The following is a 12901-nucleotide window of genomic DNA, read 5'->3' on the forward strand; positions in this document are numbered from 1 at the left end:
GGGGCCCCTGAAGCTGGCATGGCAGCGTTGGGGGAGGCCATTAACTTATTAACAGACTGAGAGGATAATAAATACATATAACTTATTAATAAACCCAGATGATCAATAGATACAGAGATACGAGCCAAAAATTTATTTTCCTAATTAGATTTCCTTAAAAAAAAAAAAAGGAAAAAGACCCCTGTGCTATATCCAGGCGGTCTAGGGAACTTAAACTCCCCTCCCCCGCCCCTGGCCTCTCCCTCGTCCCCACCCACCCATTGAAGTTCATTTCAAGCTCATATTTCAGCCCAGGCACGCTGTCCTGGTCACGTGATGCCAGGTCTGGGCTCTGCCATCCTCCACCCCTGACTCCCAAGTCTCTGGAGACATCTCGCTGATCCCACCAGCCCTGGGGCAGAGGGCGAGCACCTGGCAGCCACAGCTGCCACGCTCACAATTCAGAATTCAAGATGTGCAAAGACATAAAATGGAAAAATCTAGGTCTCACAGCCCCCCCAGACCCATCCCCCGAGTAAGCACTTTTACTGCTATACTGCCAGAAGATTTCTAAGTGCATATCTTGTCTTCACTTACTTACTTGTTACTGTTTATTTTAAATTTTTTATTTATTTATTTTTGGCTGCTGGATCCTAGTTCCCCAAAGATGGATGGAACCCATGACCCCCTGCAATGGAAGAGCAGAATCTTGACCACTGGACCACCCAGAAAGTCCCACTTACTTAGTTTTTAAACATAATTAAGACACTTTTCGGAGAAGACAGTGGCAACCCACTCCAGTACTCTTGCCTGGAAAATCCCATGGGCGGAGGAGCCTGGTGGGCTGCAGTCCAGGGGGTCTTGGAGAGTGAGACACGACTGAGTGACTTCACTTTCACTTTTCACTTTCATGCATTGGAGAAGGAAATGGCAACCCACTCCAGTGTTCTTGCCTGGAGAATCCCAGGGACAGGGGAGCCTGGTGGGCTGCCGTCTATGGGGTCGCACAGAGTCGGACACGACTGAAGTGACTTAGCAGCAGCAGCAGCAGCAGCAAGACACTTTTATTTCTGGCTCTGCCCTTCAGTCTTTTCACTCTCTGCAATATCTCAGACATCTTCCCAAATAAATGCCATCTCCTGACTCCTCTGACCTTTTATTATGAAAATTTCAAGATATATAAAAACTTTGAAGGATGCATCCATGGCACACGTGCTCTATATCCACTACCCCTAGTTTTACTGTACTTGTTTAATCATGTATCTGTGCATCCTTCTATCCATCCAGCAATTATTGGTGATGCATTTCCGAGGAGTAAACTGCGGATGTAGGAACACTTCACCTTAAGCATTCCAGGCTGCATATTATGAAATAGATTTCAATACTTGTTTTTGGGCTTTTTGAAAATAGATGATGTTTATATACAGTACACTGCACAAATCTATTAAGTGTGCCATTTTGAGAAATACATGTGTAGTCCAAATCCCTATCAAAACATAAACGCCTCTTTTCCAGTGGCTGGATTCCAACGTATGCCGGCCAGTGATTTATTCACCCAGTTCTGATTTATTTAACCAGTTCTCTTGTTCAAAGAACAGCATGTTTATACCTCTTATAAACAATGTTGCAATTAGTGCTTTGGTACCTACAACACCACCTCACTTCAAGGGCACCCATCTCATAAATTTCTGGAAGTCACATTCATTTGTGCCTCCAACAAATATAATGGAGTGCCGCTTGCCTGATGCTGGTTCTTGGAGGTGGGACATGGGAGACGCAGGCTTTCTGTTCCCGTGTAGCTCTACTACTAGACAAAGAAAATAGTAACCAAGTATTAAAAGGGCTGTGAAAGAAGCAAACAGGATGCCGCCGGGGTGAAAAAGCACATCGACCAGGTCGGCTTGAGCGGGAGGTGGCTTGTGTAAGACAAATGTTGCCAAATGATCTCCCAAAGAGGTTACTCTGATCCCATCTCCCCGGCTGCCTGCCGCAGCCCACAGCAGCAGAGGGGAAGAGGCCGCTTCTCTGAGCTCTGGCCAAGGCGTGAGTCATCCCACGGAGGTGGAGGTGGCCGGAGGAGACGCGGGCGCGTGCCCCAGATGGGCTCCAAGCGGAGGAATTTCGGGAGGGGAAAGGGAGAGAACAGTCCAGGCAAAGGAGGGCGGCTGCCACTGCACAGGGTGTCCTGGGACAGAGGCGCACTGAACCCAGCTCATGCTGGAGGAGCCTTGGCACCGCTCTCCCCAGACAGGCAGGCGAGTTGACCGCAGCAGGCACCCGCTGTGAGTCAGCAGCACCGCGCTGCGGAAAGGCGGAAATACTCCCCTTGCAGCCGCATCGCGTGCTTGGAAGCGCGGGAGTCGGGGGCAGAGCGGGTGGGAGAGTTCCCCTCCCACCAGCCTCCAGAGTCCCAGTAGCCTGCCCTCGCCCGCTTCCTTTGCACCCAGGATTCCCTCTGGTACCCACACTAGGCTCTCCCCTCGCCTCCTGCAGGTCTGCTCAAAAGTCGCCTCCTCCGAGAGAGACCTCCCCTGACTCCATCGATCTCAAATTACAAACCCTTCCAATCCCAGACGCTTCCTTTCCCCCACCGGCTTCATTTTAACCCCATCACCATCCCATACACTACATTTAAAACATATTGGGTTAATTTTATTGTTCATTCAAACGTAAACTGCGATAGGGTTTTTTTTTTTTTTTTTTTTTTTATCAGTTGCACTCACTTTTGTATCCCCCTAGCACATACCAGGGATTCAATAAAATACCTGTGGGCTGAATGAATGAATTTGCCTCATTGCAGGCAAAAGGCCTAAAGCTCCCTACATGGGGAGCGCTCTTTGGACATCAGACTGGGAGGTGGGTCCCTGGGAAAGAGGCCCCTGGTCTCTGCCCCCATCACTGCTCATTCTTCAAGTGAGACCAGAGAGGGTTTGAGAGTGACTTCAGGTCACACAGCAGATCCAAGGGAGGCCTATAAGGTAGGCCGGAGTTGCATTGCTGCACAGCCCTGTGTCGCCAAGAGGGACGCTGGCCAAGAGGGTGTCTTGTGATAATAATGGCCAGTGGGGGTTAAGTATTTATATAAAGAGGGTTTGTTTTTTTTTTAAGTCAATCAGTAAAATTGATTTTTGTACTGGGGGGAGTGTATAGCTCTATGAATTTTAACACATATATAGATTTGTGTAACCATTACCACAATAAGGACACAAACCCACACCATCACCCCTTTGTAGGGACCCCTCCCTCCCCCATCCCTAGCTGCCCTCTTCCCTTCCACTGCCAACTTCCCACCCCCACAGCTACTAATCTATTCCCTGTCCAAATACCTGTTAACAAATATTTATTTATTTGGATTCACTGGATCTTAGTTGCGGCATGCGGAATCTTTGATTGTCATTGCAGCTTGCAGATTTTCTTTCCTTTTTTTTTTTTAGTTGCGGTATATGGCATCTTTAGTTGCAGCATGTGGGATCTAGTTCCGACCAGGGATCAAACCCAGGCCCCCTGCTTTGGGAGTGTGGAGTCTTAGTCACTGGACTGCAGGGGAAGTCCCCATAGACTTTTGTCCAAAATGACACATTGGTTTCTGTTGCCACAAACTGAGTGGCTTAAAGCAATATGAATTTGTGCTCATACATTTCTGAAGGTCAGAAGTCTGCAATCAGTGTCACTGGGCTAAAATCACAGTGTCAGCAGGGGGCGTTCCTCCCTTTTCCTCCTGTGCCTTTTCCAGTTCCCAGAGGCCACCTGCATCTCTTGCTTTGTGGCCCTTTCCTCCATCTTCAAAGCCAGGTGCATAGCCTCCTCCAATCTCTTCCCTCTCGACCTCTGCTTCTGTTACTACATCTTCTGTCTCTGATTCTAACCCTCCTGCCTCCCTCTTAGAAGGACCCTTGTAATTCGGGGCATGCTAAATTCTCTCCACATTTCAAAGTCCTTAACACTGGGCTTCCCTGGTGGTCCAGTGGTTAAGACTCCACAATGTCAATGCAGGTTGCGGGTTGTCAATGCAGGGGATGCGGGTTCGATCCTTGGTGGGGGAACTAAGACCTCATGTGCCACGTGGCCCGGTCAAAAGATTTAAACACACACACACACACTTTAAACATTCTTAACATAATCCCAGCTGCAAAATTCCTTTTGTGGAGCAATGGAACACACTTGCAAGTTCCAGAGACTGGAACATGGACCTCTTTGGGGGCCATCATTCAGGCCACTACAGGCGTGTAAATGGAAATATACACATCGTGACCTCCTTAGACTGGCCTCCTTAACTTAGCCCAATGCCTGTGAGACCCATCTGTGTGGTGGTGGGTATCAAAGGTTCGTTTCTTGTCATTGCTGAGTAGTATCGCATGGTGTGCGTGTTCCACTGTTTATCCACTCACCCGCTGAAGGACATTTGGATTCTTCCCCGTTTGGGGAGATTATGAACAGGGCAGCTATAAACACTTGAGTACTCATGTTGATGTGAACATGAGTTTCCATTTCTCTCGGGTGAATTCCCAGGAGAGGGAGAAACTCTGCTTTAAAATCTTTGCTTATATTAAGATATTTCATGGAAGTCTATTAATATACAATTATGGTTGTTGTTTAAGTTGCTAGGTCGTGTCCGACTCTTTGCGACCCCCACGGACTGTAGCCTGCCAGGTTCCTCTGTCCACGGAATTCTCCAGGCAAGAATACTGGAGTGGGTTGCTATGCCCTCCTCCAGGGGATCTTCCCGACCCAGGGATCGGACCCACGTCTCCTGCAGTTCCTGTGTTGGCAGGCAGATTCTTTACCACTGAGCCACCCGGGAAGCCCTAGTATACAATATAATACTCATAATGGTCACATACACCTATGAGTTAAATGGTCCTGTGACCAAGGGGAAGGAGGTAGACACTGAGACTTAGGTTATGTGCGTTGCCTGAGGTCAAATCTGTGTCTTCCTGACCCCCCTCCACCCTCGAGCCCCTACAGCCTGTGCCCAGGATGAGCTTACCTGAGAACAACTGAATGGCGACTGGGGAGGGGTTACTCCCATGGCAAGGGGCGGTTCAGGGTGCAGCCTGCAGGGCCACACTGCCTGGGTTCAGACCCCAGTTCTGCCCTCTGCCGCTGTGTGATAGCAGCCTAGTGACGCTGCCTCTTGGAGCCTCTACTTACTCATTTGAAAGTCAGGGGTAGCAATGTTGGGTGGCCTTCTAGGGTTGTTGAGGGGATAAGCAAATTAAGGCTTATAATGGAATGAGGAATGTCAGGCCAGGGAGCACTGTGAGTGCTATTTTTATTTTTTCAACGCACATATTTACTTATTTGGCTGGACCCAGGGCTTAGCTGCGGCATGTGGGATCCAGTTGCCTGACCAAGGGTCGAACCCGGGCCGCCTGCACTGGGAGCACAGTCTTAGCCACTGGACCACCAGGGAAGTCCCTTCAACAAAAATACTGATGGATGGCACCCAAGTTCTGATACACTTCCCCTCCACCAGGCTATGTAGGGCCTTGAGCTTGGGGCCAATCAGAGATGAACAGGAATGAGAAACTGGAGGCCAAGAGACTGGGGAGGAGGCTGGGTTGAGGATCCAAAGGGCAAGGAGGAGAGCTGAGCTGGACCAGGGTGGTGGGGAACAAGAGGAAGAGCCAGGGCCTGAGGGACGGGGAGGTCTGGGGGTGGCAGGAAGGAGGGTCACTGGGTTGGGCCATTTGTAGTCTTGTGTCCCAGGGTCTCCCTAGCAGGGCAGGCCAGGCCTTTTTTTTTTTTTTAAGTTTTTATTTATTTTATTTTTATTTATTTGACTGTGCTGGGTCTTTGTCGTGGCATGTGGGATCTAGTTCCCTGATCAGGGATCGAACCCAGGGCCCCCTGTGTTGGGAGTGTGGAGTCCTAGCCACCGGATCACCAGGGAAGTCCCAGGCCAGGCCCCTTTGAGGAGGCTCGTTACAGCCTTGGCCCACTGCCCATCACGTGAGCTGTCTGCTGTTCCTCCTGCTGCAGGCCTCTGCCCCCAGCCCAGTTGTCATCTTCATTCCTCGGCTCCAGCCGAGCAATCGCTGCGTGCCACAGGGCCTGGAGCTGACCTGGAAACCAACTGGGCTCAGAACCCAGGGAGAAGCAAGGTCACCCCGGGGCCAGATTTAATTTACCAGGTGGGGAGAGAAGACGGGACGCACAGCACCCGTCTGGGGACACACAGTAAGATTCAGCCAAGCAGGACTCCAGATCCCCGCCCCTCCGCCCCCCCAACCCCAGCCAGGCCACCATGCTCAAATGCAGGGAGACAGCATTCCTGGTGGGAGGAATGGCAGACACAAAAGCCAGAGGCTGGCATAGTGCTCGGTGCGTTGGGTGGCTTTGGCGGGAGTCGGGGGATGTGAGGAAGGAGGATCCAGAACGGAACCGTCTGTGGGGCTCAAGGTCACATCTCAGCTCTGTTTGGTGCTTGCCAAGTGGCCTTGGTCACATGGTTCCCTCTCCCTCAACCTCCATTTTCTCACCTGTAGCCTCGTGACATACGGGGAGGTCCCAGCTCGCCCCCATCATGCCTTGATTGCTAATTGAATATTGATGCTCAGTCATTTATTGAGTAGCTGGTTGTTCTGGGCTCAAGGGGCGCAGTGGTGAGGTTTGGACACTGTTAACCTGGAATGAGGCTGGGCTTCGGGAGTTTCTGACATCTCCCTGGGGGATTCTAAAAATGCTGGGGACTGAGAACCCTGGAGGAACACGAACGGATGTAACAAGTGCTCTTTAACTTTCCTTAACTTTTTGTCCAGATGACCCCCTTCATTCACTCACACGTTCATGCATTCATTTATTTATTCAAACTTTCAATTGTCCATTCATTCACACATTCATTCATTCATTCACATATTCATCACATATTCCTTCAAACATTCATTCATCCGCATTCATTCATTCATACACACATTCATTCATTCATTCATTCAGTCAAATACTGGTTAGGCACCAACAATGTATTAGCACTGTGGATTCCACCCTGGCTTCCTGGGGTGGGGCTTGGTCCCCCAGTTTGGAGATTGTGCTAAAGGGGATGGTGTGAGTGAAAGTCGCTCAGTTGTGTCCGACTCTTTGTGACCCCATGGCCTATACAGTCCATGGAATTCTCCAGGCCAGAATACTGGAGTGGGTAGCCTTTCCCTTCTCCAGGGATGTTCCCCACCCAGGGATCGAACCCAGGTCTCCCGCATTGCAGGCGGATTCTTTACCAGCTGAGCCTCACGGGAAGCCCAAGGGATGGTGGGACACCCTCATATTTATGCATGTATGCATTCAGTGAATATTTCAGAGACCTCTGAAGGGCACAGGATCTTTTCCTTGTTTGCAACTCCATTTTCCTCTTCCATAAGCTGGGGAGGACATTTCTTTCTTAAGGAGCTGTTGGTAAGATCAAAGTCTAAAACAGCACTGAACGCTAAAGGGAGTTTAGGTGTCTTGAGCATCAGTCAGGAGTCAAGGACTTAGCATATATTATCCCTTTTAATCTTTAGGTAGGATTAAAACCCTGAGGTTGAGATTACCGTTATCTTCACGTGTCAGACGAGGAAACTGAGGCTCAGAGAGGTGAGATCTGCTGCCTAGGGCCGAGAGAACACAGGGAACCCACCGTAGCCAAGACCCAGGCACTTAGCAGCTAATCTGCCTAGTGACTGATGACCTCACAGTCCCGCCCACTGGGTTAAATCTGCCTGACAACTAGTGACATCACTAATTCCGCTGCCTGTGCTCAGCCTCTGACATCCCTGAACAGTAAAGTTAATTACAACGTGCTGAGGGCCAGCAGAGGGCCTACTGTGTGCCAAAGGTTGTGCCAACTAACCTCTCCTCTGGGCTCACACAACGCCTAGTGTTGCCTCTATTAATGGGTATAATAACAATAATTTTAGTCCAGATTTATTGAACGTGGTCTACGAGTCAAATCCTATCTTGACTCGACTACAAGTCAAATGATACATTAAATCCTCCCACCAAAAATTAAGAAACATTTATATAATGCATACTCTTATGCCAGGCCCATTTCTAAGCACTTGTTACATGCTCACAACCATCCTATGAGGTAATGTTTACTTATTATCCCCATTTTATGCATGAAAGAACTGAAGCGGAGAGAGGTCAAGTGAGTTACCCACAGCCACACAGCTAGAGGGAGGAAGAATTCAAGCTCATGGATTCTGGCTCCAGGGTTTATGCTGTTAACCAAGATATTATGTGACTTCTTCTATCCCCATTTTACAGTTGAGGAAACCAAGGCACAGAGAGATTAAGCACTGGGCCTTACCTCGGCTAGGGAGTGCCAAAGCTCAACTCTGAACCCGAGACGCCCGGCTCCAGAACCACACTTTAAAAAAATATTTGTTTTTGAATATTTATTTATTTTGGCTGCACCGGGTCTTAGCTGTGGTGTGCAGAATCTTCGATATTCATTGTGGAATCTATAGTTGCGACTTGAGAACTCTTTAGTTGAGTAAGGCATGTGGGATCTAGTTACCTAACCAGGGATTGAACCTAGGCCCCCAGCACTGGAAACTCAGAGTCTTAGCCACTGGACCACCAGGGAAATCCCTCAGAACACTCTCATTCACACTTGTCCCACTTTGGGACATACTAAGAAGCAGAGCTTGCAAAGCCCCTGCCACCACCCCTCTAAGGTAACCAGCCCCTCCTTTCCAGTCCCCTCACCAGGAACAAAAGGGGCCTTGGCAAGCAGACCATAGCCCACCTGCCAACTTCCTCCATAGCCTCCTCTGAGCCCCGCCACCTTGGGACTCTGCCCTTTGGCAACCCTGGCTGGCTGGGCCAAGCCTTACCTGGGCTCCCCAGAACCCTCCTAGGATCTGGGGAAACAGTACTCTAGCTTTCGTCTTTCTCCTGCAAGCCTGAGCCTGATTGAAAGCCCTGGAGAAATTCCCCATCCCTCTGGTGGAGGCCTTCAGGAAGGACACTGGGAGATCCCTGGGCAAGTTTCAGCCTTCAGTGGGCCTCAGTTTTCTCATCTGTCAACTGGGCAGATGAGGAAGAAATAACAGAAAAGGCCTGTGCAAGTCAGCTGGGGTTTCAACCTCACTGGGTCCAACACTCACCTCACTTCCTTTTTATTAAAAGCAATTATTTTAGGGACTTGCCTGGCAGTCCAGCAGTTAAAATCCCATGCTTCCGCTGCAAAGAGGCACAGGTTCCACGCCTGGTCAGGGAACTAAGATCCCACATGCCTCGTGAAGAAAGCGAAAGTGTTAGTTGCTCAATGGAGTCTGACTCTTTGTGACCCCATGAACTGTAGTCCACCAGGCTCCTCTGTCCATGGAATTCTCCAGTCAAGAACAGGTTGCCATCCTCTTCTCCAGGGGTTCTTTCCAACCTAAGGATTAAATCAAGGTCTCCTGCGTTGCAAGCAAACTCTTTCCTATCTGAGCTGTCAGGGAAGCCCATACCAAAAAGTAAAAATCAAAAATCTGAGTCTCCTCCCATATGCCATACTTTTGACGCCAAGCTCCCTTGGACATGTGATATCATGATCCGACTTCCATGTCCCTAACCTTCCTGTCTGTATGCCCAACCAGCGCTCCCAGAAGCAATTCCTGCACCCAACCAGCTCACCATCCCCGTAACAATACACAGACGTGCCGGCCAACCTTGTAAATATCCCACAGAAGTCCAGTGAAATGTATCTTCAGCTCAGTTTCACCTTAGCAAGGTCCCCCAAATACCTATCTCTCTCCCACGCCACAGACAGGAAACCCCAGGGGAGGCTGCCATAGCACAGAGTCAGAGAATTAAATGGATTGCTCTCAAAGCATCTCACTTTGGGAAGCTGTATGTCCCTGTATGGCTCTGTGAACACACTGCAGGGTTTTGGGGAAAGTGGCTTCAGTGAGGGGCTTGAAGTTGAAGACTGTTCCGGCCTCCCGGGTGACTGCACATACGGGTTTCGCAGGTCGGCTCTGCGTCTCAGTGGCTGTGCAGGAATGGGCAGGGCACCTGACTCCTCTGGCCTGTGTTTGTAAAATGGAGGTGGTGACTGAGCATCTTCTTTGAGGGTTGGGGGGAAGAGTATACATAAGGAAAGCGCTTAGTCCCATTTTGCAGGGGTGAAGTGCTGTGTGTCCCGCCAGCTGTGTGACTTTGGGTAAGTCACTTGACCTCTTTGGGCCTCGATGTCTTCATCCAGAGAATGGAGATACCAATCATTGTCATTTCGTACGAATATTATGAAGTGAAGTCAGAGTGTTAATCATTCAGTTGTGTCTGACTCTTTGGGACCCCATGGACTGTAGCCTGCAAAGTTCCTCTATTCATGGATTTCTCCAGGCAAGAATACTGGAGTGTGGTACCATTCCCTTCTTCAGGGGATTTTCCTGACTCAGTGATCAAACCCAGGTCTCCTGCATTGCAGGCAGATTCCTTACCCTCTGAGCCACCAGGGAAGCCCAGAATTGTTACCAGGTGTTAGTAAATCAGCCTTACTTTGCAGATGAGGAAACGAGGTGCAGAGAAAGTTCTACTAATGAACGGAGTGCTCCTCGCCCATGTCCTTAGTAGCCCTCTGTCCTCTGCCCTAAGATCCCTCATCCACTTTCTGTCGCCATCAGTTCTGGAAGCGTCTGCTGTAAAGCTGGACCCCTGGGCAGGCTCCTGGGACCTCGAAGGACGCTCAAACGCAGGCCCCTTGGGTCTTCTCTGGCAGTCCAGTGGTTAAGACTCCGAGCTTCCACTGGGGGGCGTGGGTTCTATCGCTGGTCGAGGAACTGGGATCCTGCATGAGGCAGCATAGCAAAAAAAAAAAAAATTAAAATTAAAAAAAGCAGGCTCTCCCAAGGGTGACCTCTGTCCTTGCCTCGTCTCCGGTCCTCACGGTGTCTCCCCTACCTTCCTACAGCCAGAATTTGTCAGGCGAATACTTCAGGTACAAAGGCATCCTCTTCCCCGTGGGCATCTACTCACCTGAGAGCATCAGCATGGTAGAGAACGCCGAAGTACACGACGATGACATCTTCATCGTCACCTACCCCAAGTCAGGTACCTGCCGGGCCGGGCCGGGAGGGGGGCACTAGGGAGAGTGCTGGGTGAGTGTGGGGCCGAGGGTGAGAGGGTGACACCGAGGACAAAGCGGGAGAAGAACGCGGGAGGGGCGGTGGGGACGGGGACCCGTTTGTTCTGTTCAGAGCCAAGTCTTTGCAATGGCCGGTCCCTCCGCCAGGGGGCACCCCTCCCCGGATCCCTGAGTGCCTGGCTCCCTCCCGGCCCCTATGCTGGGTCTTTGAGACCTTCCTGGCTAAAACAGCTTCTCCATCCTTGAAGTCTCCTCATACTTGTCTTCCCTGCCAGCCACTGTACTATATTTTCCTTGGTTGATTTAGTGTCCGTCTTCCTCACTAGAACCTGGCTCCCTGAGGGTAGATATTTTGCTTCCTCTTGATCGTGACTGTGTTCTTTGAGCCTAAAACAGTGAAACACATTCAATAAATATTCGTGAAAGGAAGGGAGGAAGAGAGGGCGGAAGGAAAGATCTTAATTTTCTCCATTTGGTTACTGAAATGCTACTTACTAACTGTCTGCCAGGTGCAGAGAGACAGCTCTGAACAAAGATATTTTTTCAAAATATTTTTGAAGAATTTCAAAATGTTATACTCACCCTTTTCAACATAGAGTTCTATGAGGATTTTTTGGGTAACACTTAAAAGAATAATTCACATACCATACGCTTTGTATACTTCCAAATCCACGCATTGGAAAGTGTACACAGTTCTTTGGCTGTAGGATATTCACAGAGTTGTGCAAACCATGACTGTAGTCAGTTTTAGAACATTTCCATTACTTACAGGGCTTCCCTGGTGGCTCAGATAGTAAAGAATCTGCCTGTGATGCAGGAGACCCCAGTTCAGTCACTGGGTCAGGAAGATCCCCTGAAGAAGAGAATGGCTGCCCACTCTAGTATTCTTGCCTGGAGAATTTCATGGGCAGAGGAGCCTGGCGGGCCACAGTCCATGGGGTTGCAAAGAGTCAGACATGCTTGAGGCATTCACACATTCACTTCACTTTCAACAAGAAACCCTGTTCCCATTAGCCATCACCTCCAACCCGCCCCCTCCACCCTCAAGGCTTAGGCACCGTTATTCTGCTTTCTTACTCTACGGTTTTGCCCATTCTGGACATTTCGTGTAAGTAGACTAGTACAAGAGCTGGTCTTTTGTGTCTGGCTTTTTTTCACTTAGCCCACTTTTTAAAAATAATTTTATTTATTTATTATTTATTTTCGGCTATGCTGAGTCTTCGTGGGTGTGTGGGCTTTCTCCAGCTGTGGCAAGTGGGGGCTACCCTCCACTTGCAGTGCCCGGGCTTCTCATTACGGTGGCTGCTCTTGCTGTGGAGCAGGGGCTGTAGGTAGCACAGGCTCCCGTCGTTGCGGCACGTGGGCTCAGGAGTTGTGGTTTTGCAGGCTCTAGTGCCCAGGCTCAGTAGTTGTGGTGCATTTTGGGCTTAGTTGCTGAAGCACGAGGGATCTTCCTGGACTAGGCATCGAACCTATGTCTCCTGCATTGGCAGACTCTTGACCGCTGAGCCACCGGGGAAGTTCCAGCATGTTTCTGAGGTTGACACACATCATTGTCGGTGCTTCATTCCTTTTTATAGCAGAATAATGTTTCATGATATGAGTGTACTGCCTGCGTGCTCAGTGGCTTCAGTTGACTCTCAGTGACACTGTGGACTGTAGCCCGCCAGGTTTCCCTGTCCATGGGATTCTCTAGGCAAAGGTATTGGAATGGGTTGCCATTTCCTTCTCCAGTGATCCTCCCGACCCAGGGATTGAACCCGTGTCTTCTGCACTGCTGGTGGATTCTTTTCTGAAGGGGTATACTATTAGGTATACTTATTCATTTATCAGTTGATAAGCAGTCAGTTGGGTTGTTTTCACTCTCTG

General features: G+C 49.6%; 1 protein-coding gene across 3 annotated transcripts in view; it reads left to right on the forward strand.

Moving 5' to 3' along the window:
• SULT2B1 (sulfotransferase family 2B member 1) overlaps nt 1-12901 on the forward strand; it is an 83955-nt gene that overhangs the window by 57477 nt on the left and 13577 nt on the right. For 2 of the 3 annotated variants that reach the window (XM_070771407.1, XM_070771406.1), the window contains one exon: nt 10859-10998. In XM_070771407.1, coding sequence (XP_070627508.1) covers nt 10938-10998 — 61 coding nt within the window. In that variant the 5' untranslated portion in view covers nt 10859-10937. Of the gene's footprint in view, nt 1-2002; nt 2023-10858; nt 10999-12901 lie in introns of those variants that run through there. The other variant, XM_070771408.1, reaches the window with a different exon arrangement.

Source organism: Bos indicus, chromosome 18, assembly GCF_029378745.1.
Source record: "Bos indicus isolate NIAB-ARS_2022 breed Sahiwal x Tharparkar chromosome 18, NIAB-ARS_B.indTharparkar_mat_pri_1.0, whole genome shotgun sequence".
In the NCBI taxonomy this organism is placed as follows: Eukaryota; Metazoa; Chordata; class Mammalia; order Artiodactyla; family Bovidae; genus Bos; species Bos indicus.